Source organism: Emydura macquarii, unplaced genomic scaffold (genome assembly GCF_026122565.2).
Source record: "Emydura macquarii macquarii isolate MOO-44397 ecotype Brisbane River unplaced genomic scaffold, CSIRO-AGI_Emac_v2 contig_2680, whole genome shotgun sequence".
NCBI lineage: Eukaryota > Metazoa > Chordata > Testudines > Chelidae > Emydura > Emydura macquarii.
The window spans coordinates 203,762-228,196 of NW_027132817.1; the positions used below are offsets into that span (position 1 = coordinate 203,762).

The window sequence follows — 24,435 nt, forward strand, 5'->3', positions numbered from 1 at the left end:
GTTAGGAGGCAGAGGAGCTTCAGAGGCCACACTTGTCCTACCATATTTCCCACTCCCCGCATCACCTCTGTGTAAATTTCTGAAGCTGCCCTGATAGACAGGCAGGCCCGAAAAAATGTAGGCTCTGTTAGAAAGATTTTGGTTTTTACTCAGACGGTACACATTTGTTTTAATGTAAAACTAAGAGACTGCTTCTTTTGGAATCCCCTGAAGGACTAAAGAGTCCAGCTGGTTTGAAACAGTGGGTGTAAGTGAGATTCCAGAAAGCACGAAGATGGCAAACAGCTCAAACTCCAAAGGGAAGCAAACCTCACCAAGACTGTGCAAGTGATGGAAGCAAAGACCAGCGGGACCAGACTTAAGCCAGCTAAGGACAAGGGAAGTCAGACAAGAGAAAATAAATGATGAGGTAAAAGGAGTGTCAAAAGTCAGCCAAGTCCAAGTGAAAGGCTCAACAAATTATCTAAGAAGAAATGAGGCAGCTCAGACACAAATAGCAGAAGGTGATAACAGCAAATCCCATCTTCACTTGAAAAGCTCTGAATCTTTGAAATTAAATCTGTCAAGAAGTCAACAGCATTAGAAGAAAAACAGATCAAAAACAACTCTGTACAGAACGAATGAGATCCAGTCTTGGGGTTTGTCTACATGGGGAAGCTGACCAGCATAGTTATAGCGGAATAAGCTTAAAGTGACTTTGTTCTGGAATATAGTGTCCACATTAGGACAGCTTATTGCGCTATCGCTGACAGTCAATTTCCCGATGTAGAAAAGTTCTGAGTGAACCATCAAAAACTATGAGAAGAGCTAGAAGGCAAAGAAAATATTTTAGATGGAAAGAGACTTCCAGCTGCTCTTCAGTGATTAAGATCCTGTAAGTCCCATTAGGAGAGTTGTGACGTTGCTATATATGATATGGAATCTATCACCAAGTTTCTAGGCACAAGAACTAGCGATTCCAACACAGCTGATCTGCGCAATCAATCAATTCAGAGACCAGTTATCTGTGAAGGATTCTTAATATGCCTGTTTGAAATAATAAGGCAAGTGAACCATAGGACTGAAGGTGACAGAGTACCATTTCTTGCTGCCACTCTAAAGGAACCTGCACCTATTGTGCTAAAGGTGCAACTGATGAGAATGAGACAGGAAGGGTTATCAAGCATTAGGAGTTGCATTAAGTAACCATGTTGGAGTTGGATATTAAATACAACTGATCAGAGCACAGTTCAAGTGCCATATTAGAAGCCATGAAGAATCTCTCCCTTGGCTTGCTGAAAACATGAACGATTTAGTACATATTCTGTAATCTCCTTTCTTGTCTCTCTTCTCTTCGGAACACAATCATCAAGGCAACCTTCCTTTCCTGCCAAGCCAGTTCTCCTTTTCCTCACTGGCTTCTTCCTCAGAATGTTTAAACTTCTCCTGCTCACTTTTAAAGCTCTTCATCACACTGTACTCTCATCTCTTCCTCTACTGCCTTACACGCTGTCCAAACTTCTCTCCGGTTTGCTTCCTTTGTCTCTGTAGCTCCCTTTCTCTGTTCTGCTTTTCTCTAGAGGCTTGAAGCACCCTCCTAATTAGGCCAAGTCCTCCATGTCTGAAAAATCTGACAATCCACCTGTTCCAGAGAGCATTCCAGCCCTACACTCACACATAGCTCAAAGCCCTATCCCCGTAAGATGTTGAACACCTCCTTTGGGTGTGAGCACCCATATGTTCCCTTTTTTTCCTGTGTTATTAATAATTGTATTTTGTAGAGCCTAGTCACAGACCAGGATCCATTGTGCCAGGTGCTGTACAAACACAGAACAAAAAGACATTTCTTGGCTCAAGGCATTTACAATCTCTGTCTGATTCATATCCACCAGTGCAGACTTTGCTTTGCTTGGCACGTTTTACTTGTGAAGCACAGAATGCACTGATGACAGTATCTAAATAATCATCAGACATTTCCAGTTGTCCAAGAGTTACAAGATGTCTTGTGCTAAAAGCAATTGACTGATGAATATACAGAAAGTTTGATTTGAGATTTAGGCTGAGTTTTTTGCCTCCCCCACCCCCCCTTTGTTTAAATATGGTTGCTCACCTCTAACTATAACACTTTCTGACATAAAAATACCAGATTTCCTGGATACCAAAATACACAGATCTTCACTCTCTCCATTTCTGTTATAACAGCTCTTATTTCGTTCCAAAACGTTTGTCTCCCTAGCTCAGTGTTTCTCAAATGGGGTTCCGCGGGCTGAGTTGAAGGGTTCCGTGAAAAAGTGGAACCGCGCCGGCAAAATTAAGAGAAATCGCGCGCCGCCGAACAGCTGGAGGTCTGCCGCTGAAAATTGCTTAGAGAGCACGCAACCTACACCGCGCCGCCGAAAAGGGGAAGATTTCCTGGACTTGTCGGCGGAGGGTATGGCATGGCCACGCAAGGGTTCCGCGGCAAAATATAATTGAGAAACACTGCCCTAGGTCATTGGTACAATGAAGATTAGAAGTATCACAATCCATTATACAGCATGTTGCTTTCTTTTAATCTCCTTCTTAGTTTGTATTGTGACAGGGCCAGCCCTGACGGCTATAGGAGGGTGCTGGAAGGCATATATATCAGCCCCAGGCTTCGCAAATCCCTGTTCCCTGGGTAACACAGCCAGGGTTACTCCAGGTTAATTGGGGCACCTAAAGCCAATTAGGGAGTTGGCCACAGCAGGTAAAAGCCTCTGTTTCAGGCAGGCAGGGGCAGCTGAGAGGGAGTTGAGTGGAGGAGTGGAGCAGAGCTGAGCTGCTACAAGGCATGGCGGTGGAGGAGTGGAGCGGAGCGGAGCAGAGCAGAGCTGCTACACGGCTTGGAGCTAGTGGGGGTGTTGCGAGAGCACCCAGCCACAGGAGTTAAGAACGAGCCCGTCCAGGCAAGACCAGGGGATGCCGGCCCCAAAGAGCCTGAAGGAGGACCACAAGCAGGGAGGGCTGCAGATAAGTGACCCAGGAAAGGTAGTAGCCCCTGGACTAAGCTGTTTGAGGCTACTCCTCGCAGGGTCCCTGGGTTGGAGCCCGGGGTAGAGGGACCGGTCCCCTCCTCCCCCTGCCGCTCCTACCCAGCCACACCACCAGCATAGCTGAAGAGAGCGCAGACCCACTGGGCCAAACAGGCCCACCTTGCCACAGTATGAAGACTTTATTCTCATATTGGAAAAAAATGGTAGCTTTGATTTACACATTCTCTTCTGTATGTGTACAGCAGAGGTGAAACAAAGGGGGAATATATTATTTTGTTCAGTGCCCTGTCAGGTGAATTTATATTCTGGTCATCAGTATTACTAGAATCTGTTTTGAGGACATTTCAAATTGTTACCCTGCAAATAACGGATGACAACTCTGTTCACCAAAATATTTTCTATATCGTTCTATCCAAAATACACAGAAAATAGAAAGGAAAAAAAGACACAAAACCCAAAAACCAAAACAAGTCCTGTATAGCTGGGGAGATAAAAGTGTTTAATTAAATATAGTGAAATTTAGTGTTCTGTGACTATACATAGTCAATATTGATAAATGCACAGTAATACAAATTGGAAAACATAATCCCAACTATACATACAAAATGATGGGGTCTAATGTTAGCTATTACCACTCAAGAAAGAATTCTTGGGAGTCATTATAGATAATTCTCTGAAAATAGCCACTCAATGGGCTGTCCAAAAAATTAAGAATGTTAGGAACCCTTAGGAAAGGAATAGATGATAATAAGAATACAGTAAAACATTATAATGCCACTATATAAATCCATGGCATGCCAACATCTTGAATACTGCTTGCAATTCTGGTTGCCGCATCTCAAGAGAGACATATTAGAAATGGAAAAGATACAGAGAAGAGCAACAAAAATGACTAGGGATATGGAACAACTTCCACATGAGGAGAGATTAAAAAGACTGGGACTGTTCATTTTGGAAAATAGATGATTAAGAGGGGATATGATAGAGGTCTATACAATTATGAATAAGGAAACATCATTTACCCCTCATGTAACACAGAAACCAGGGATTACACAGTAAAAATAGTAGGCAGTAAGTTTAAAACAAACAGAAGAATTTCTTCACACAACACACAAGTCCGCTTGTGGAACTCATTGCCAGGGGATGATGTGAAGGCCAAAACTGTAATGGGGTTCAAAAAAATAATTAGATAAGTTCATGGAGGATAAGTCCATCAATGACTATTAGCCAAGATGATCAGGGATTCAACCCCATACTCTTGGTGTCCCTAAGTCTCTGACTGACAGATGCTGGGACTGGGTGACAAAGGATGGATCACTTGATAATTGCCCTGTTCTGTTCATTCCTTTTGAAGCATCTGGCATTGGCCACTGTCCAAAGACAGGATACTGGGCTAGATGGACCGTTGGTCTGACCCAGTATGGCCATTCTTGTACACAAGTCTGGCTTGTACTAGTTGTCAGCAAATGGACAATGTGTTTGCCATTTATTTCAGCAGCGGTTACTTATTAAAGTCCTTTGTTTTATGCTGTATAGGTGATGCATGTCCTCTACCCCATCACTATCTGTACTTTTATATTCTACCACCAGAGGGTGTAGTTACATAGTGACTTCATTCCCGAGGGCTAGAAGGAATTGCTTGCCCCAGCTCACTGTTACTATTTGTTCTACAGCCCTTCTGTTGTCAGAGTAACACACTAACTTGTTGTTGCAGCTCTGTAACCACAGCCCCCATCTCAGTCTTGAACCCTCTGTCAGAATACACATGTAACCCTTCCGCCAGACTGCGTCGGCAGCAGCCAGGGCCGGGTTCTATATCTAGGGGTCCCTGTAAATGATACAACACCAAACTGGCTTGAGCCCCCACCCAGTCACCTGGGAAATTACACACTATCCACTGGGCGCCCTCCAAAGGGCAATACTTCCCCTCTCGCAAGCACAGAGCCTGAGTGTAGAAAGAAACCTTTTAATAGCAAAACAGAGAACACCGCACTGGTTTGGGAAACAGTGCAAACAGAGTCCATGAACTCAATAAGCCCAAACCCATCCCAGAGTACAGGGCGTGTCCTTCGCCTCTCCTTTCCTTCTTGCCCCTGTACTGACCGTCGTAGTTGCAATATCCACCTCTCAGGTGTGGCTCCGCCCCGTATTCCGCACCGGTCCAACACAGGCTCGTCCAGGCCCCCTCTGCTGCTGTCTCCTATCGCCTGTGGGCCTCACTGAGTCCCCCACCACTGGCAACGACCACGCCAATCTCCCACCGACTGCTGGCACCAACTGTGCCGGCCCCTCCGCCGACCGCTCTGGGCTGGCACCGACTGTGCCGGCCCCTCCGCCGACCGCTGGCCGCCCTGGGCTGGCACCGACTGTGCCGGCCCCTCCATTGACTGGGCTGGCACCGACTGTGCTAGCCTCCCACCAGAATTGCCTGTTGCCCACTCAGCTCTGTTAGTGATCAGGCAAAGTTTTCCAGTTCCTCTACTGATTCAGCTCTTAGTGATTTCAGCTCTTAATGATTTCAGCTCATAGGTAAACTTCTGCTGTCATACAGGAAATGTCCCTGCTTTCAAGAAACAAAAGACTCCAAAGTGAGTCATTAAGTCTATCTTTTAACAATGGGAGGCGAGAATCACTCCCTGCCTCGAGGCAGCCCTTTCGCTTGGCCCCTGCAAATCCCAATAGAAGACTCCTCCACCTCCACCTTTTCCAGGCTGAAACATCGGCCTGCCACCCTTGGGGAGCTCTGTCTAGTTTGGGGTGAAGTGTTCTATCATAACAGACTAAGCACAGTTGTGCTGACATCTGTTCATACAATTGAAGGACAACATTTCATTACCCCAACAGTTAACACAAAAGTGGTTTGTAACCCAAACCCAGCCCTGCTAACCATTTCCCATTATGCTCCGCACCTAGGTAAATTATGCTAAGTACTTAATTGTACTCATGCAGATACAAAGCCCATGCAAATAATGTGTCCCCCTTTACTCAGACACTCAGACCTTGCTTACACACAGAATGTCCCTGATCCCTACACGGAGGTACTCTGGGCAAGCAACTAGTGGGCAAACGGCAAAAACCTCAAAATGAATAGAAGTCTCTTCCTATTTCTGCCTTAGCTTATGCAACACACAGCTCCTCCTTATGTGTGCATCACAGAAACAGGATCTTCAGATTCACAAAGGATCATATCTTTTTGCTCTCCCTTCACCCGCCTCTTATTAGTCACATGACCAAGGGTTCTACCAACCCTCTTATTTTCAGCTATGCTATCAACAGGGGGACACTTCACTGACCAAAATGGCCCAATAGGGGTCTAACCCAAGCTGTGTACACGTCTGCATGATTGTAACATTAATACAGTGTACAAATTAAAGAACAATAACACTAAATTCTTTTGTAACTATCTCCTGCAAAACTCCTCAAAACAAAATCAGAGAGGAGTACTGTCCCTGTCTGTCTGTCAAGGTTCCAATTGGTAACGTTGGACTACAGTAAAAGTGGACTAGAGTTTATTCCATTGCCCTTCTCCAGTGCCTAGAAAACCCCAATTCCCATAGAAAAGCACCTGGAGACCCAGAATTCAGTCACTGAGGATTTTCAGCAGGGATTGCACAGGGCCAGCCTCCCCAGAATCAAATCCAAAAGAACAAAAGGAATTAACTTAGTTCTTAAGTACCAACTTTATAAAATCTTATGATAAAGAAAGAAATAACATGGCTATTTTATAAGCCACATGAATAATCTTCACAGTTATACATAAATGAAGAAAACAAATTAAATCTGAACAGGTCTATCCCCACAGAAAAAAGCTTAGGACATCTGAGTCTCAGTTAGAGTCATTGATCACTAACTCTATACAGTCTGCTGAGCCAAAAGCAACGTCTCCCCTCCAGTGGCTTGCAGAAATCTTCAGTTGGAAACCATGGAGACTCTTCCTCCTCCTCTACTGAACTCACTCAACTAACCAACCACTCAGTTAAGGATATAGATTAAAGAAAACCCAAAACCTGCTGCAAAATGCTCAGTGTTAGGGAAAATCACCTGCTTTCTCTGGTGCTGTGGCTCAGCTTCTCTCAACTCACACAGTGCACATGGCCTTTTGCAAAGCAGCTGCCCTGACTACTTGCCCTCACGGAGTTTGAGGTCATCTACAGGCCAGGGAATCTATTGAGCATACACAAAACTACCACACCCAATTCCAGAAACTTCTGGATGTGGCCTGCTAATTGTGTATCTGTCTGGCAACAATGCATAGCAGACACAACTCACTCCTATCCCTTCCCCACTAATAGATCTCTTAAAGAGATATCTCCTGATTGGGCACATGGGTTACACCTGCTCTTTAGCATTTGCTATGGACTCAAACCAACCCTGGATTTGAATATACCTGCTCTTTGGGAAAGTTCAATCAGGATCTACCTGAGGTTTAAATTATTTTAGATGCTCCCTGAGTTTTTCTCCCAACAAAGAGAGAAATACTGAGGATACTGCTCATGCCAGAGCTTTTTTCTGGGACACAGGAAAATTGGTGATGTCTTCATAAAATACATGGTTGATTCAGTATGTAGTATATTTGCACATAATCCTGACCAGCTGCTTCTTAGTCACTCAGTGCACATTGGTTTGTAGTGAGTATGTAAATACCATGGCCTCATTTCCCTCCTCACCAAAGAATAGGGTAAGCTTCCAAAAGAATCACAATTATACTAGAGGAAAAGCAATAAAAGGAAAAATGCATTGATATACAACCAGCCTGACTCATCTCTACCTCAGTGTTGCTTTACTGTGTAAGATCTTCACAAAGAATCATAGAAGTGTAGGACTGGAAGGGACCTCGGCAGGTCATCTAGTCCAGCCTCCTGCACTCAAGGCAGGACTACATAATAACTAGACCATTCCTGCCAGCTGTGTGTCCGGACTTATTCTTAAAAACTTCTAATGACAGATACCACAATCTCCCCAGGCAATTTGTTCTGGTGCTTAACTACCCTGACAGTTAGGAACTTTTTCCTAATGTCTAATTTAAACCTTCTCTGCTGCAATTTGAGTCCATTGCTTCTTGTCCTATCATCAGAGGTTAACAGAAATTATTTTTCTCCCTCCTCCTTGTAACAACCTTTTAGGTACTTGAAAACTTATGTCCCTTCTCAATCTTCTCTTCTCCAGATTAAACAAACCCATTTTTTTTTTTTTGCAATCTTTGCTCATAGGTCATATTTTCCAGACCTTTAATCATTTTTGTTGCTCTCCTCTGGACTTTCTCCAATTTGTCCACAACTTTCTTCAATGTGACACCTAGAACTGGACACGGTAGTCCAGCTGAGGCCTTATCAGTGCAAAGTAGAGTGGAAGAATTACTTCATGTCTCTTGCTTTCAACACTCCTGCTAATACATCCCAGAATGATGTTTGCTTTTTTGCAATAGTGTTACACTCATATTTGGCTTGTGATCATATCCTCCAAAACACTTGCAACCCCTCTCAACTTGGTATCATCTGCAAACTTCATAAGTGTACTCTCTATGCTATTATTTAAATCATTGATGAAGATATTGAACAGAACCGGAGCCAGGATCGATCCCTGAGGGGCCCCACTCTGTATGCCCTTCCAGCTTGTCTGTGAACCACTGAGAACTACTCTCTGGGAATGGTTTGCCTTATAGTGCTTCATCTAGGCTGTATCTTCCTAATTTGTTTACAAGAAGGTCATGTGAGACATGTGAGGTCATGTGAAACATTACTAAAGTCAAGATATACCACCATATACCGCTTCCCCCAATCCACAAGGCTTGTTACCCTGTCAAAGAAAGCTATTAGGTTGGTTTGACATGATTTGTTCTTGACAAATCCATGTTGACTCTTATCACCTTATTATCTTCTAGATGTATGCAAACTGATTGCTTAATTAATTGATCCATTGTCTTTCCAGGTACCAAAGTCAAGATGACTGCTCTGTAATTCCCCAAGTTGTTCTTATTTCCCTTTTTATAGTTTGGCATTATATTTGTCCTCGTCTAGTCCTCTGGAATCTGTCTCATCTTCCATGAATTTTCAAAAATAACCACCAATGACTCAGATATCTCCTCAGTCAGCTCCTTGAGTATTCTAGGATATATTTCATCAGGCCCTGAGGACTTGAAGACATCTAACTTGTCTAAGTAATTTTTAACTTGTTCTTTCTCTAGTTTAGCCTCAGATCCTACCTCATTTTCACTGGCATTCACTATGTTAGACGCCCAATCGCTTCTAACCTTTTTGGTGAAAACTGAAACAAAAAAAAAATCATATAGCAGTTCTGCCATGTCCACGTTTTCTGTTATTATCTTTCCCCCCTCACTGAGTAATGGGCCTACCTTGTCCTTGGTCGTCTTCTTGCTTCTAAAGTATTTGTAGAATGTTTTCTTCTTACCTTTTATTGTCCCTAGTTAATGTAATCTCATTTTGTGCCTAGGCCTTTCTAATTTTGTCCCAACATCCTTATGTTGTTTGTTTGCTTATATTCATCCTCCATAAGTTGACCTAGTTACAACTTTTTGTAGGACTCATTCTTGAGTTTCAGATAATTGAAAATCTCCTGATTAAGCCTGAGTGGTCTCTAGCCGTACTTCCTGTCTTTCCTACGCAGTGGGATAGTTTGCTCTTGTGCCCTTAATATTGTTGCTTGGAAATACTGCCAACTCTCTTGAACTGTTTTTCCCCTTAGACTTGCTTCTCATGGGATCTTACCTACCAAGTCCCTGAGTTTGCTAAAGTCTGCCTTCTTGAAATCCATTATCTTTATTATGTTGTTTTCCCTCCTACCATTCCTTAAAATCATTAACTCTACCATTCATGATCACTTTCACTCAAGTTGCCTTCCACTTTCAAATTCTCAACCAGTTCCTCCCTATTTGTCAAAATGAAATCTAGAACAACCTCTCCCTTAGTTGCTTTCGCCAACTTCTGAAATAAAAAATTGTCTCCAATGCGTTCCAAAAACTTCTTGGATAATCTGTGCCCTTCTGTGTTATTTTTCCAACAGACGTCTGGCTAGTTGAAGCCTCCCATTACCACCAAGTCCTGTGCTTTGGATGATTTTGTTAAATCAAATTTGTTAAAAAAAAGTCTCATCCACCTCTTCTTCTACTGGTTTTCCATGTCATCACACTTGTTTTTTTACTTCTTTTATTCTTACCCAGAGACTTTCAGCAAATCTGTCTCCTATTTCAATCTCAACCTCAGGCCAAGGCAACACTACATCCCTTCTTTCCCTGCCTGTTCTTCCTGAAGAAGCTGTATCCTTCTATACCATTATTCTAGTCATGTGTATTATTCCATCAAGTCTTTGTGATGCCAACTATCTCATGGTTGTGTTTACTCACTAGTATTTCTAGTTCTTCTTGTTTATTCCCCATACTTATTGCATTAGTATACAGACATCTAAGATATAGATTCGATTTCCCCTCTATGTTCCATCTTGTCTCTTTTTTTTCCCTGCTATAATAGCCCATGTTCCCCTGTAGTAGGGTGTTGGTTGTCTCTCACTATGTCATCAGGACTGCAGTTTAATGGCAGGGAAATTAGCCAAATCAAGTCTCAGAAACTCAAGCCCTCAGGCAGGGCAGAGCCAAACAGCAGTCTATTGTCTGAGGTCTTGGCTCATGAACATGACAGATGAATGCAGGCCTCTTGACCTATGGTGGGGGTGTAGCCACCCCAGGGGAAAGGGCAGAGGGTAGGGGGACCCGGATCCACCCAAATCCACTGAGTCCCAGCCCAGAGCCCTAACAATGGCGGAGTTGTCCGCAACATACTGATTGGTGCTTAGGTCCCAAAACAGCCAAATTGCAGTCAGACTTCCCTGGGCTACTTCCTACCCACCCCTTGGCTGGCACCCATAAAGTAACTCTCTTGGGAAGGAGGAGGACTAAGATTGAGGACTAAGGTACTTCTCTATTGCCAGTAACGGACAGAATCAGCTGATCCCACTGGTGCAGCTGCCTCAGGGGGAATTTGCGCATCATCCCCTTCAAGGTCTGAAAAAAATGCTCAACTAATCCGTCCGTCTGGGGATGGTAGACCGATATGTGCAATTGTTTAACCCCTAAGAGTCCACATACGTGCCGCAGCAGCTGGGAGGTGAAATAGGTACTCTGGTTGTTCAGTATTTCTCGAGGTAGGTCGACCTGGGTGAAAACATTTAGGAGTTTCCCTGCAATTGTCCAGACTGTGATGGTTTTGCAGTGGGACCACTTTGGGGAGCTTGGTGGCATAGTCTACAACAACAAGCATGTACCAGAACTCGGTGGCACTTTTTGGGAGGGGTCCCACAAGGTCCATGGTGACCTGCTTGAAGAGAAGCTGCATCACCGGCAAGAGAATCAGGGACGCCTTGGGTACCTGTGGCAGGGCTGCCAGCTGGCACTCTGGGCAGGAACTGCAGTAATTTCTAACCTCCTGATGTACTCCAGGCCAAAAGAATTGCATCAGGACTCATGCCAGTGTCTTTTTGTGCCCCGGGGGCCTGCCGCGGGCACATCATGGCCTAGCTTCAACATAGCTCGACAATGACACCTGGGCACTATCAACTGGGTTGGAGGATCTTTGGTTTGGGGGTCTCAGTCTAGGGTTAATTCAAAGCAGGGCCACTGGTTTGCTCATTGGGGATCTGTTATTTTTCCACTGACTGCCACCAGCTGCTCATATGGTCGGCTAAGCATCTCCCTCTGATCCTAGCTAAAGTCAGTGGTCGGGGTGGAGTCCTCTGCATGCCCTGATGAGAGATCCCCAGTTTCCTCCCCATGGCTGCTGGTGTCCGGGTCCTCCTCCAAACCCGGTCCGCCTCCATGGCCATTGGGACGAGGGGATTCTCCAGCTTCACAGTATACAAGACTTCTATGAAGTCCGGACAGTACCATCGCAGGATTACGGGGTAAGCAAGTCTAGGAGCTAGTCCCACTGCCATCAGTTGGGTCACCCTGATCACAGTTAGCAGGACCCGGGTACTGGGGTAGGGCTTCACGTCCTGTGGACACACTAGGTGGACCACCCTGAGGTGGGGGTCTGCTGAGGAGGCCAGGCATAGGCAGAGGGTTTCAAAGGCCAGGGAAAGCTAAGCCTTCCCTGTCAGAGCCACCGCTGCCGCACCGTCGGAAGCCCTAGGCCATGGTGGTCCTGCCTCTTCCCCTCCCAACTGGGAGAGCAGAAGGTTTTATGCGCCTTGAAGGTCCCTGGGCAGCTGAGGAGATGGTATCTGCTACTCAGCTTCCCGGGTCCCTTGGACTCCCCAGGGAGATTATTGATGAACCCAGGAAGCGAGTAGCCCTCCTCAGCCACCTGGGAACCTGCATGGTACATATAAAAGTTCAGTGCAGGCAGGCAGCATTCTCCTCCGGTCTCTGCCTGTCACTGACTGCCTGTCTGGGTGGCTGCTCTGCTCCTCTCCAGCATGCCAGGCCACCAGCAACCCTGTCCTTAATCTCTGAGTTTGGACTCCGGCGGTCCTCATCACTGCTGCTTGCCGGTTTCTCCTCTCCTCCCCACTCCCCCCCACACCGCATCCCTCCTCTCTTCCCTCTCTCGCCCCCCTGCTGCTGCTCCCCGGTTCCTTCCTCTACTCTCCCACTTGCCTTCCCCTCCTTGCCACTGCTCCCCGCATCCCTCCTCCCCTCTGTCGCTTGCACGTGTGTCCCTTGTCTCCTCCCTCACTTGCCCCCCATTCTCAGTCAGAGATGCACGTGGTGGTGAGGTGGGGGTGGAGCATGGGCAGGGCCTGGGGTAGAAGAGGCGGGACAGGGAGCTAGCCTTCTGAGGGGAAGCTTCACCCGCCACCCATGGGGCCAGGTGTTGGTGGACCAGTCTCTGGCTGCAACTCGAGTCAACGAAGGCCAGGGTCGGGTGTTCACTGACCACCACTGGGTCAGAGGGGAGCCACACTGCCTCACTACATCCCCCCAGATTCCAACTTTACTCCCAGGTCTCCATGTTTTCTGACTTACCTGTGGGCTTTTGTCACGTGCCGCCATCGAACCTAGTTTAAAACCCTCCTCGCTGGGTTAACAAGTTTGTATTGAAATATGCTCTTTTCCTTCTTCAATAAGCAGTCCTTCTTCCCAGAACAGCATCCGGTGGTCAAGGAAACTGAAGCCCTCCTGGTGACACCATCTGCACAGCCAGGCATTTCACCTCCAGGATGCACTTGTCTCTACCTGGGCCGCCACCCTTGACAGGATGAATCAAAGTGAATACCACCTGCACCCCCAATACCTTCACCCTTATTTCCAGAGTTTGGTAGTCACTTCTAATCTACTCAGGGTCTTAATCTCGCAGTGTCATTAGTGCCCACATGGATGAGTAGCATGGGGTAGTAGTCAGAGGGCGGATGATCCTTGACAATCCCTCCGTAACCTCTCAAATATAGGCCCATGGCAGGCAGCATACCTTCCGGGATGCCATTTCAGGCTGAGAGATGAGTGCTCCATCCCCCTCAGAAGGGAGTCATTAACCACCATTACCCTACATTTCCTCTTGGGAGTGGTGGCCATGAACCCCCCAGTACTGAGAGTATAGAGCTTCTCCTTCTCCATCTTTGGGGGAGACTCCTCATCCCTCATTGCCAGGGCAATCCTTCATCGCTAAGGTGGATGAGTTGAGAGTAGGAGTGGAGCACTGCCTGCTGCCAGAAGTACCCAGCAGTCAGTGACCTCCCTGTGACAGAGCTGTATCCATCTCCCCCAGTGGTGTGACAGCAGACCTCTCTAGCTGGATAGCTTCCTCAGACTTGGACATCTCCAGACTGATACTCTCAATGAATTCCTCATGTGCATGGATGCTCCTCAGCCTAGCTGTCTTCTCTTATAGCTCTACCACTTGCTTCCTGAGAGATTCCACCAGCAGACAGCTTTCACACTGGACAGTCTCCCCAGCTTGTCTCCAGGCCTCCCACTAGTGATGGTAGAAGGAGGCAGTGAATAGCTCCTTACAGCATTTCTTGGAGCACAGCACTTAGCACATAAACCGCAGGGAAAATTAAGGAAATTCCTTAACTGCATTAGTAAATCATAGAAGATTTGGGTTAGAAGGGACCTCAGGAGGTCCCCTAGCCCAAGTCCCTGCTTAAAGCAGGACCAACCCCAACTAAATCATCCCAGCCAGGGCTTCCTCAAGCCAGACCTTAAAAACCGCTAAGGATGGAGATTCCACCACCTCCCTAGTAACTTATTCCAGTGCTTCACTACCCTCCTAGTGACAAATCCTTTTAAGAAGCTGGAAGAGGCCATTTCCAGATGCTTTGCATGAATCTTTCAATGAAATGGAAACTAGGCTGGTAATATTAATCCATAAATGTTCTTCTAGGCCCCCTGTCACATATGGGAGGCCTTTCCCCGTCTCATCATAGAACCATAGAAGATTAGGGTTGGAAGGGACCTCAGGAGGTCAAAGCAGGCCCATCCCCAACTAACGCTATCCACAAAGCCCCTAGAACACCCTTCTTCAAATCTGTACTGAAGACCCATTTCAATCACGTTGCCTACAGGAAACTGCCATTACGTGACTAGGTCCATGACCAATAGAGATTTTTTTTTAAAATCTAAAGAGTATTGTTTTATTTATATCTGATTTTTTTGAGTTGAAATCTCTAATCCATCTAGCTGTGCACCTATCTAATCTATGGAACCATGTGTTTCCTACTCTGTCACCCCCAGTTTCTCTTTGTTTCTTCTGTTTGTCAAACCCACTTGTTGCATCTTCTCTGCAATTGGACTAAGCACTGCAGGGCATGAACTGCCTCTTATTATAGGCATGCAACTGAACTGTACCTAGCACGACGTGGCCCTACTTAGCTTGAAGAGTACCTAGCATAATGGGTAGCCTCTGGGGAGGAATTCTTCAAAGTCTGTGTGGGTGTGGGGGGGGGAGGGGAGGAATTCTGCAAAGGCACAAAAGGGAGATTCTCAAACTCTCCCCCTTCAAGTGTAACACTTGAGTCTTCCATTTTCCTAGATTACCTGGTGGAGAACCCCAGAACAAGTATAAATAATATTTAGAAGAGTTTCTAGCACCAATAAAAAAGGTCCCCCTTGAATTAATGAAGGCTAAACATAAATCATTGAAGCCATTTGGGATTTTCACTCTGCTTCATTCTAAACAACGTCACCATTACTAGATATCACTTTGCTACAGAACGTTACCTGTGGTGTTGGTGGACACTAGACAGCTGGCTGAAAATGCAAGGATGCTATCTGTTGCAGTAAATCAAGAACCACAGATAAGCCCAAGATGACAGCTATGGTTACATAATGTCATAAACGCAGATGGTGCCGTATCAGGGATGTGTGAATCAGTTCATATAAAAGAACCCATAAGGGTATAAGAACCCTCCTTTCTCTGTTCCCTGTGAACTTGTATCCATTTTCTAAACCAAACTCAAAAGGAACCTCTTTGGAGTTTCTGAAATGTTCAGCTAATTCTCTGTCTGTCCTGTTCCCCGTCCTGCAGCTGGGGAAACTGAATTCCAGGCTGCACAGACTTGCCAGCCTGAGGAAATGCCTTGAATAATACAATTTGTTATCTATTCTACTGAGATACAATTTCACCAGTCATACGCTTGTTTCAAACATGAGCAACACAGACAAGTTGTCATAGTCCCTCCTCCGGCAGAAAGACATTGTTACTACTTGCAACAGGCTAGATAGACTCATTTGGAATAAAGCCATCAGCCTGTTGATAGGAAGTGGTTTCACACCCAGTTGTACATACTTCTGGATACAATAGCCCAAGTCGTACCACGATGTCTGTAACTCCCCATAGTCCACACGTTCCCCTGCAACTGCTATTGTTATCTCTACACACAAAACTCTCCTTTCATCCCAGATAGTTAGAATGGCTCCCTTCACATAGGGTGTGGCAAACAGCTGCATCATCATCATCCCAGCAGGTGCTATTTAGTTTACGCTATAGCTTCATTGCATGCTAGCAACGGATTTGGCAGTCATGGGTTAGTTAATGCCTGATAGTCTAACCTGCTGCAGCATGACCACATTGGTGACATCAGCACATTGCTATCATGCCCTGTTTCTGCACCAGCCCTGTATCTGGCCATGAGAAGCAATACATTTGGGCACACATCCCATAATTCATAGCATCACAACTCACTGCCTCGCTCTATGCTCATTTGCAAAGTGGGCAACTTGTCTGCCCGCTCTGGCGATTGTGGGAGGAAATTGGCTAGGCTGGGAAATTCACATCCTGGCAGGACTCAAGCTGGTGGGGTGGTGTGCTGTTATATGCTAAAGGTATTGATCCTGCTTGCCCACGTAACTGGAACTGGCAGATGCTGCTTTTTATGGATGCAGTGTTTCTTTTTCATGCCTCTGCAGAAGCTGCTACCAAGAGCAGGGTGGCCAATTTTCTAATTTGTGAAAACTGGGCACTGAGCACCAGAACCCCCCTCTCTGCTCTGCCTTCCCCCCCCCCCCAACTCTCCCAGAAATTTGTTTGGGACGATGGGGTTGGAGTCAGGTCATGGGAGATGGAGCAGCAACAGTGATTATGTTAAACCTGTTTGAGGATGCTGCAGCCTTACAAGATATCATGCTGCTTCAGATTCCAGAATGGAAGAAGGACCGCTAGTCCAGGCCTTAGTGAGGAGACCTTCTGTCTACACTAGGGAAATCTTTCTGTATCTTGTGAGAGGGGCTCTGTGTTCATCGCACTGCTCAGAACATGGTCCAGTTATAAGTTCAGATAGGAATCCAGAGCTGCTCCTGTAACCTAATGCTTACCCTTTGTGCTCTGCTACCTCACCTTGAGCCCCTATACTGCTGTCCAGGCCACTTGATCCTGTCATCAGCCAGCCACTGCTGGCACATACCATCATACAGTTCAATATTCCTCTTTGAGGAGTTATAGTTGTACCTTTTGCTTTGTTCGGCCCAGAGTTTCTGGTGTGACCCTCCAGCCAGGTGGCTTCATGCTGTTACGTGGGCTTTTTACTGGCCATTGTTCCGCTACTGGAGATGGGCGAAGCCAGAGAAATTGCAAGCAGTGGCAGACTGAGGACACTACACAACACAGCGGGATATGAAGGCAGACCATTTCGTCAAGGGTCAGAGCACATGTAGATAGTAGACAGGGGAGGGTACCCAAGGGTTTTCTAGGAAGGGATTGAAGGACCATCACGTACATTTTCATGGCAGTTCAGTTGGATTAGCCAGACACAGGATAAGCTGAGTGTCTGCCTTGTTCCACGTGGCATAGATTGGGGTGTGTGATGTGTGAACAGAGAACATGTTACAGGGAAAACCCACAGCTGACCCCAATTAATTCTGCTGTAAAGACAAAGGCATAGCAATCCTCTCTTTAAACTCATACCATTCTGCACATGAGTCACATAACGATAATCACCCTGCAGTCCTCATAGCACCTACATGCTAAGGCATATCCCAGGCTGCCTGCCAACTCGTTTCTTTCTTCTATACCGGATGATAAAGGTGAATATTAGAACCAATAGCAGAGATGCAAAGTCTGTTGTTGCTTAACAAGCTGCTTCTTTTCATTTCCAGAGTTTGTTCCCTCTTCCCCCCCCCCGCCCCCACCCTGAGTGAATCCCCCCATCCTAGCATCTAAGTGAACAATAGCGTATTCCCTGAGGCAGTAGCAGCAGCTGCACGAATGACTCAACGCTCAGGGATATCCACAGATTGAAACTGGCATTACTCAGAATGGCATGTTGTAAGGATCCATCAGCCCTTCTATCCGTTTCCGGTTTATTGACAAAAAATATCCAGCTCTGACACTCTCTAACCTGAAATGCACCACAGTCTGAATGCTGTTGAAGCAGTGTGGCAAGCACACAACACGTTATTGGCTGTTCTGAATCCTAGCCCAGCAGATGTGATTTAGGTCATTCAGTACAATTTCAAGTAGATACCAAAGCACCATGGGAGCCCATAGGAGTGTCTGTTGTGGGTCCCCACTGTGTCCAGTCCATGCTCCTAAAGGTCCCCAGTTCACTCCCTGCCAAGATGGCAGCAATCATAGTTGCATCTATTAAAATAGAACTTAGCTCTTCTATAGCATTTTTCATCCATCGATGTGCTTTACAAATGAAATTAAATATTATCCCCATGTCTCAAGTGGGGAAATGGAGGCAGACAGGATGTGACATGCCAATAGTCACACAGAAGCTGAGGATACTAGGTTTCTTGACTCTCTCCACTCTCTATTAAAGGGCTAAGCTTTCTCCCCTCCTCCCCCCCCCCAATCTGTTCATTGATTAGTATGGTAGAGTGAAGGCTGATAGACTCTACACACACTCTCAAACCTTTCACTTACTATTGGGCTACAGATATGGTACATAACAGCTAGAGATCCAGTGTGGATCTTATGATTTTGCTCGTGTAAGGAAACTTGAGTGTCTGTAGGTGGAACATTCCACCTTTTGTCAACTGACAGCTGGTCACAAGACTGCATCCTCTCTTGTTGCATTTGGATGCAGCCACAGGGAACCATGCAGTCAAGACTGCTAGGCTTGATTATTATACTGTTTTGTAGCTCCGTAAGGTATTATTCAGAACACAGCAACCCAGCTGCTCAGCAACAAATGCTCCTCATGGCACATCACCACAGTACTCCACTGTCTCTGCTGACTCCCGAGGGAATACCAGGTTTAGTTTACATTTTAACCTTCATCTTAAAAGCTCTCCATGGAAGTGGCCTGTTACCTGAGGGACTGCATCACTCCGGGCGATCACAGGCCCTCAGAACTGCTGCATTCCACTCAAAGAAACTGTCAACCTCAAGAATTAAATTAATGCACGCAGGAGATATATACCTTGCTTGGTCATTGGCTCATAAAACTGAAACTCACTCCTGGAAGAGATGAGAATAACCTTGGACTTTTCCAAAAGACTTTTGCAAAACGCAAAGCCTACTTCCTCGATCCAGGCATCTCACAATAACAGCCTGCAGACTGGAGGGAAGAGAGTTAGCACTTGTCTACATGTGATTCAGGAACAGCTATTCCTGAATAACTCCATGTGTAAACAAGCATAGCCATTGTGTGCACTTTCTGATTTTGTAAGGTGCTCAGATACCACGGTGGTGGGCCTGGTATAAGATCAATTGAATGCTTTTGGTATTGTTAGGGCATAGAGATGATAATAAAGGCAGCAGAGCCTAGGGAAGGCTTTATGAACAGTAAATCATTCCTCACTGCTTTTGAGATAAGCATTATTCCCATTTTAGAAACTTGGGTTTCGGAGTCAGGAAGATTAGGTGTTATGGCTGGAACTACAATTTTTGTCCTGTGCTCAAACCACACCCCCCATTCTACATGTAAGGAGGTAGTTATTCCACTGACAGAATTAATCCACCCATGTGGATAATCATTTCTACAATTACAGCCAAGGAATGGCTGTAAGTGTTGGTAGCTGTCAATGATTCTTGTAAGGAATTTGTTATTTAAATTTCTATAAGTGTTTGCAGTTCCCCCTTATTTCTATGGGCCGTGATATTTCCCACTTGGCATTATACAAAATAAGGTGCAGTATCAAATCCATAAAAAAAAAACCCACTGAAATTCAGGCAGAGATAATCAAAAATGTTTTAATGGTTAAACAATGTCAAACATTAACAATGTAGGTAAATTCAGATGAGCTAAGGGTTTATTTTAGCACACTTAGACAGCATATTTTGAACATTACAGCTGCTGTATTGAAATATGTAAAGACTGTGCAAACCAGTACCTAGAAATGAAGACACACAAGCTTTGATAATGTAAATGTAAACAGATGCTGTGTCTCCTTTAAAACAAGTAAAGAAAACCCAAGGCTAATAGAACTCATTATTTCCTTAACAGATGTGCAAAAAATTAAAGAGTTAAACAGGCAAAACTGATATTTATATAAATATCAAACCAAAATAGTTAACAATACAAACTTAAGTAAATGGCCAACAGGATGTTTTGCATGATTAGTTAAATGGTCTCAGAGCTCAATGAATAAAGTATTCATAATCTAAACTCCACCATAGTCGATAACATACCAGCTATATGTTTGGCTTTGCAACTGACTCCTCATGTGTGCAAGGCAAGATTTTACATTAACAGTAATTTTAACAAGCATTTCTAAACAAATCTGTAGATAAGCCAAAAAGTTACATGTGATCTACACAAATTACACTAAGGAAACAAACACTCGTCTCCAGCACATTTCCAAGGGTTTATTTTTTGAGCTGTGTGTGTCAGTCTGTTTAATTTTACTTTTTGGAAAAAAATATTTTTGTGAGCTAGGCACATTTTAAAAACAACAGAGTATGCTACACAATTAGCAATACAAATGCCAACTTAATTATGAATAATTACATTTGAAAAACATCTATCATCTTCATTTTTAAATGAACTTTAAGGTCATAGACTATCCAGTCACTTTTGAAACATGAATATGGCTATAGTACCACAATGCTTGAAACTGGCAGTTTCCAGTATTTAAAACTGCTTTGCAATTTAGCAATTCACAGAAATAAAAAACCAAGATGTACCCTCCCTGTATATTCCCTAACCTTTTGAGACAATTAATATTTAAGTCTTGCTAGACTGCTTAAGCATTAGTGATACATGCAAAATAAAAAAAAATAAGATTTATTAAAAAGGTAAAATAACTTCCATTTTGATTGTGACTGCTTAGTCAGTTAAAGCCAAATATACAAAACTAAAGGCGCTATTTCCAATTTCACTGTAACATGTAGGAGATACTTAACATTAGGCATCACATACAGTACAGTAAAACGATCAATGGATTTTTCTAAATGACTTTTATTAAAAAGTCAATCAAATAAAAAAAAAGTTGAAACGTACCCTCATTTGCAAACCATTAATAAGCTTTGGGCCCTGCTTTTTAATTTTTTTTTTTTTTTTTTTTTAAGGCATGTGTGTTTACCTACTGAAACCAACATTGTACAAATTACTTTTACAATCACATGCATAATCTACAGTAAAAAACATGAGTTTGGATTACAGTGTTTTGAAACTGTGAATAATAATTCAGCACCTATCATATTGACTAGTAAGGCAACAGCAGTGTCAAACTACAATGATACTCCCTTCCACAGTCTATAGCGGGGTCAGTGACAGCCTAGAATTATTAACTTTAACCTACTTTTATATTCTGTATACAGTTTCTAGGGTGTTTGCACAGGTTAAGTCTTACATAAATCGCACTATTCTAGGCAGGAATAGTTACAGTAGCTGTTAGGGTATCAGTGCACAACTCTTATTGTGCTTACAATCAGATTATTTTGTTGTCTGTGATATCAAAATGGTTTCTCAGTTTGGTCTTCAATCCTTTCTTTGTTTTCTTTGTTTCACATTGTTCTCGAGGGAAGAAAAGCTGTTTGTGTACCCGTTCACAGCGGCTGTAGAACCATTCTGATATTCTTTCCTTCTGGAAGATGCCTTCTTTTTGTAAGTCTAAAATACATAGATGCACACAGTTTTGTTTTAAATCAGATATAAATGGCTTGTTCCCTCAGCAATTAGACACGTGCACTAACTTGCACTTCCTAGCACAGGATGCTGATTACTGCGATACACACTAAGTCCTGAACATGTTCAGAGATAATAGCTACTGAAAAGCTTAATTTATGCTGATTTTTTGAGCCAGAGGCTTAATCTAGCATGCTAGAGTTCTGTACTGGAAAAAAAGCAATGCAAACAGTTCCAAATAATTTTATGAATTTCTGGGAAAGGATAAATTTACAAGTCAAGTTTTGGAGCAATTTCCCAAAAGCTGTTATGATCACTTGTGACATTGAGCCATTATTTTTGCAACAAAGATAATGCAGGATACTTCTTTACATGAGTACATTGCAAATTAACTTATATCATAGAAGATTAGTGTTGGAAGGGACCTCAGGAGATCATCTAGTCCAACACCTGCTCAAAGCAGGACCAACCCCATCCCAGCTCTAAGGATGGAGATTCCACCACCTCCCTAGGTAACCCATTCCAGTGCTTCACCACTCTCCTAGTGAAAAACATTTTCCTAATATCCAACCTAGACCTCCCCCACTGCAACTTGAGACCATTGGTCCTAGTTCTGTCATCTACTACCACTGAGAACAGCCTAGCTCTATCCTCCCTGGAACCCCCTTTCAGGTTATCAAATCCCCCCCTCATTCTTCTCTTCAAACTAAACAAGCCTAGTTCTCTCAGCCTCTCCTCAAAAGTCATGTGCTCCAGTCCCCTAATCATTTTCATTGCCCTCAGCTCGACTCTCTCCCAACCCTTCCTGTAGTGGGCGACCCAAAACTGGACACAATACTCCAGATGTGGCATCAATCTGCTGGCAATGCTCCTACTAATACAGCCCAATATGTTGTTAGCCTTCTTGGCAACAAGGGCACACCATTGACTTATATCCAGCTTCTTGTCCACTGTAATCCCTGGTCCTTTTCCACATAACTGCTGCCTAGCCCGTCGGTCCCCAGTCTGTAGCAGGACAGAAGAATCCCATGCCCTAAGTGCAGGACTCTGCACTTGTCCTTGTTGAACCTCATCAGATTTCTTTTGGCCCAATCCTCCAATTTATCTAGGTCACTCTGCATCCTATCTCTACCCTCCAGTGTATCTATCACTCCCCCAGCTTAGTGTCATTTGCAAACTTGCTGAGGGTGCAATCCATCCCATCTTCCAGATCATCAATGAAGATGTTGAACAAAAGAGGCCCCAGCACCAACCTTTGGGGCACTCCGTTTGTTACCGGCTGCCAACTAGACATCGAGCCATTGATCACTACCCATTGATTCCTATGATCTAGCCAGCTTTCTATCCACCTTATAATCCATTCATCCAACCCATACTACTTTAACTTGCTGACAAGAATACTGTGGGAGACCATATCAAAAGCTTTGCTAAAGTCAAGGTATATCAAGTCCACCACTTTCCCCACATCCACAGAGCCCGTCGTCTCATCACAGAAGGCAATTACAGAATGCAAACTTTACAGGTCGCTATTGTATTTCAAAATGGAAAGCTGCTCCTTGAGTAGAGCATCATTTCCTACATGCTTATACTTTATATTACTAATCTTCCTGAGTTGCACACAGGACCCCAACATGAAGAAGAGCTGAGAAGTGCCAGTAGTGAAAAAAACATTCATACTGAAGAGGGGAAAACCATATGTTTCAAGGCTTACAAAGCAGCTTTCAAATCAGATTGGTGCAAAAAATGAACAAACTTTTTTTTTACCTGTATGTAGAAATTTGTGAAGAGGATAATCAAAGTAATCATATAGGAGATCTGGAAATACAGCCAGCCCATAGGGAAGGCGCATGGCCAAACCACACCACAGCTTGTCTGGAAGATTGTCAGGACAAATTGAGTCTGAAAGATGGGGAAAAAAAATAGAGCACAGTAGTGACAAGATGGAGAGAGTGGGGGGGAATGGAATGGGACGGGACGACACACCAAGAATTAGTGAAATAATTTCTAAACGTCAAAATGGTCAATAAAGTGAGTCTGAAGAGAGTTTGCCTTTATGCCAGTCATAAGGATCTTAATAAACATTTGTTGACAGACCTTTGTTCAGACCACAATATTTTTAAAAGGTCTTTATTTTAAAAATATTGCTTCACCTCAAAGCACTGAGTGAATCCTGTGCAGGAGTTTTTTTTTTTTTAATTAAACAGATTAAAGGGTAAAATCCACTCCCACTTGCATACAAATGAAGTATTCAGGCTCAACGTGGTGTGGGAAGTTAAATTCAATGCCAGTCCACCTGGGACTCTGCAGAGGGTCTCCGGTAGGCCCCACCCCCTGGGCATCTGTGCTGGCCTATCCAAGGCCACCAAGGAGATCCTTTTGGCAGCCAGGCAGCAGGAGCAAAGGAACCTCTGCTTCGCTTCCTCAGCCCGAGATCCCTCCGTGCAAACACTATTCAGGAATTAAGTGCTGCAAAGGACCGTAAGCAAGTTTCACCCTTACAGGGAGGTTGAAAGATTAAGGAGAATTTATTTCAAAATAGAAAGATAGTTTTGTCTGTCTTGCAGGGAAACAGAGCATCCCCAGAGTGCAGGCATTTCCAGGCTACCATTAGGCAGTAGGCACTGGACTGGGCATCCAGAGACTTGGGTTCTATTGTCATAAAAAAGATGAGGAGAAACGGTGTCTAGTCCTGGGAGAAAGATGGCACAGCCAGCCTCACGCTATACAGCAACCTGTCACTGGATCAGGGATGAATGCTGCTGACAAATGGACACAGGAAATCAAACTCCCAACAGTGCATAGCTGACATATTATACCGGTCTCTAAGAGAAACCGGAGGGGTGCGCATGTGTCCTTTCCCCCCATTTTGGCAACACTTGGATACGCTGCCATGCCAATAAAGTCTCATCAAATTGAACCTATTCGCAGCTCCGCCAATGACCTGCGTGGGCAAACCACTTCTCTCTGGGCCTCAGTTCCT

At 44.4% G+C, this 24,435-nt stretch overlaps 1 protein-coding gene across 5 annotated transcripts in view; it reads right to left on the reverse strand.

Annotated features, from left to right (window-relative positions):
* Positions 1–19,559: 19,559 nt before the first annotated feature.
* Positions 19,560–24,435, reverse strand: part of ELOVL5 (ELOVL fatty acid elongase 5) — a 46,264-nt gene continuing 41,388 nt past the window's right edge. For all 5 annotated transcript variants that reach the window (XM_067565461.1, XM_067565462.1, XM_067565465.1 and 2 more), the window contains 2 exons: positions 23,220–23,354; positions 19,560–21,440 (listed from right to left, as the gene is read on the reverse strand). In XM_067565461.1, the coding sequence (XP_067421562.1) occupies positions 21,309–21,440; positions 23,220–23,354 (267 nt within the window). In that variant the 3' untranslated portion in view covers positions 19,560–21,308. The remainder of the gene's footprint in view (positions 21,441–23,219; positions 23,355–24,435) is intronic.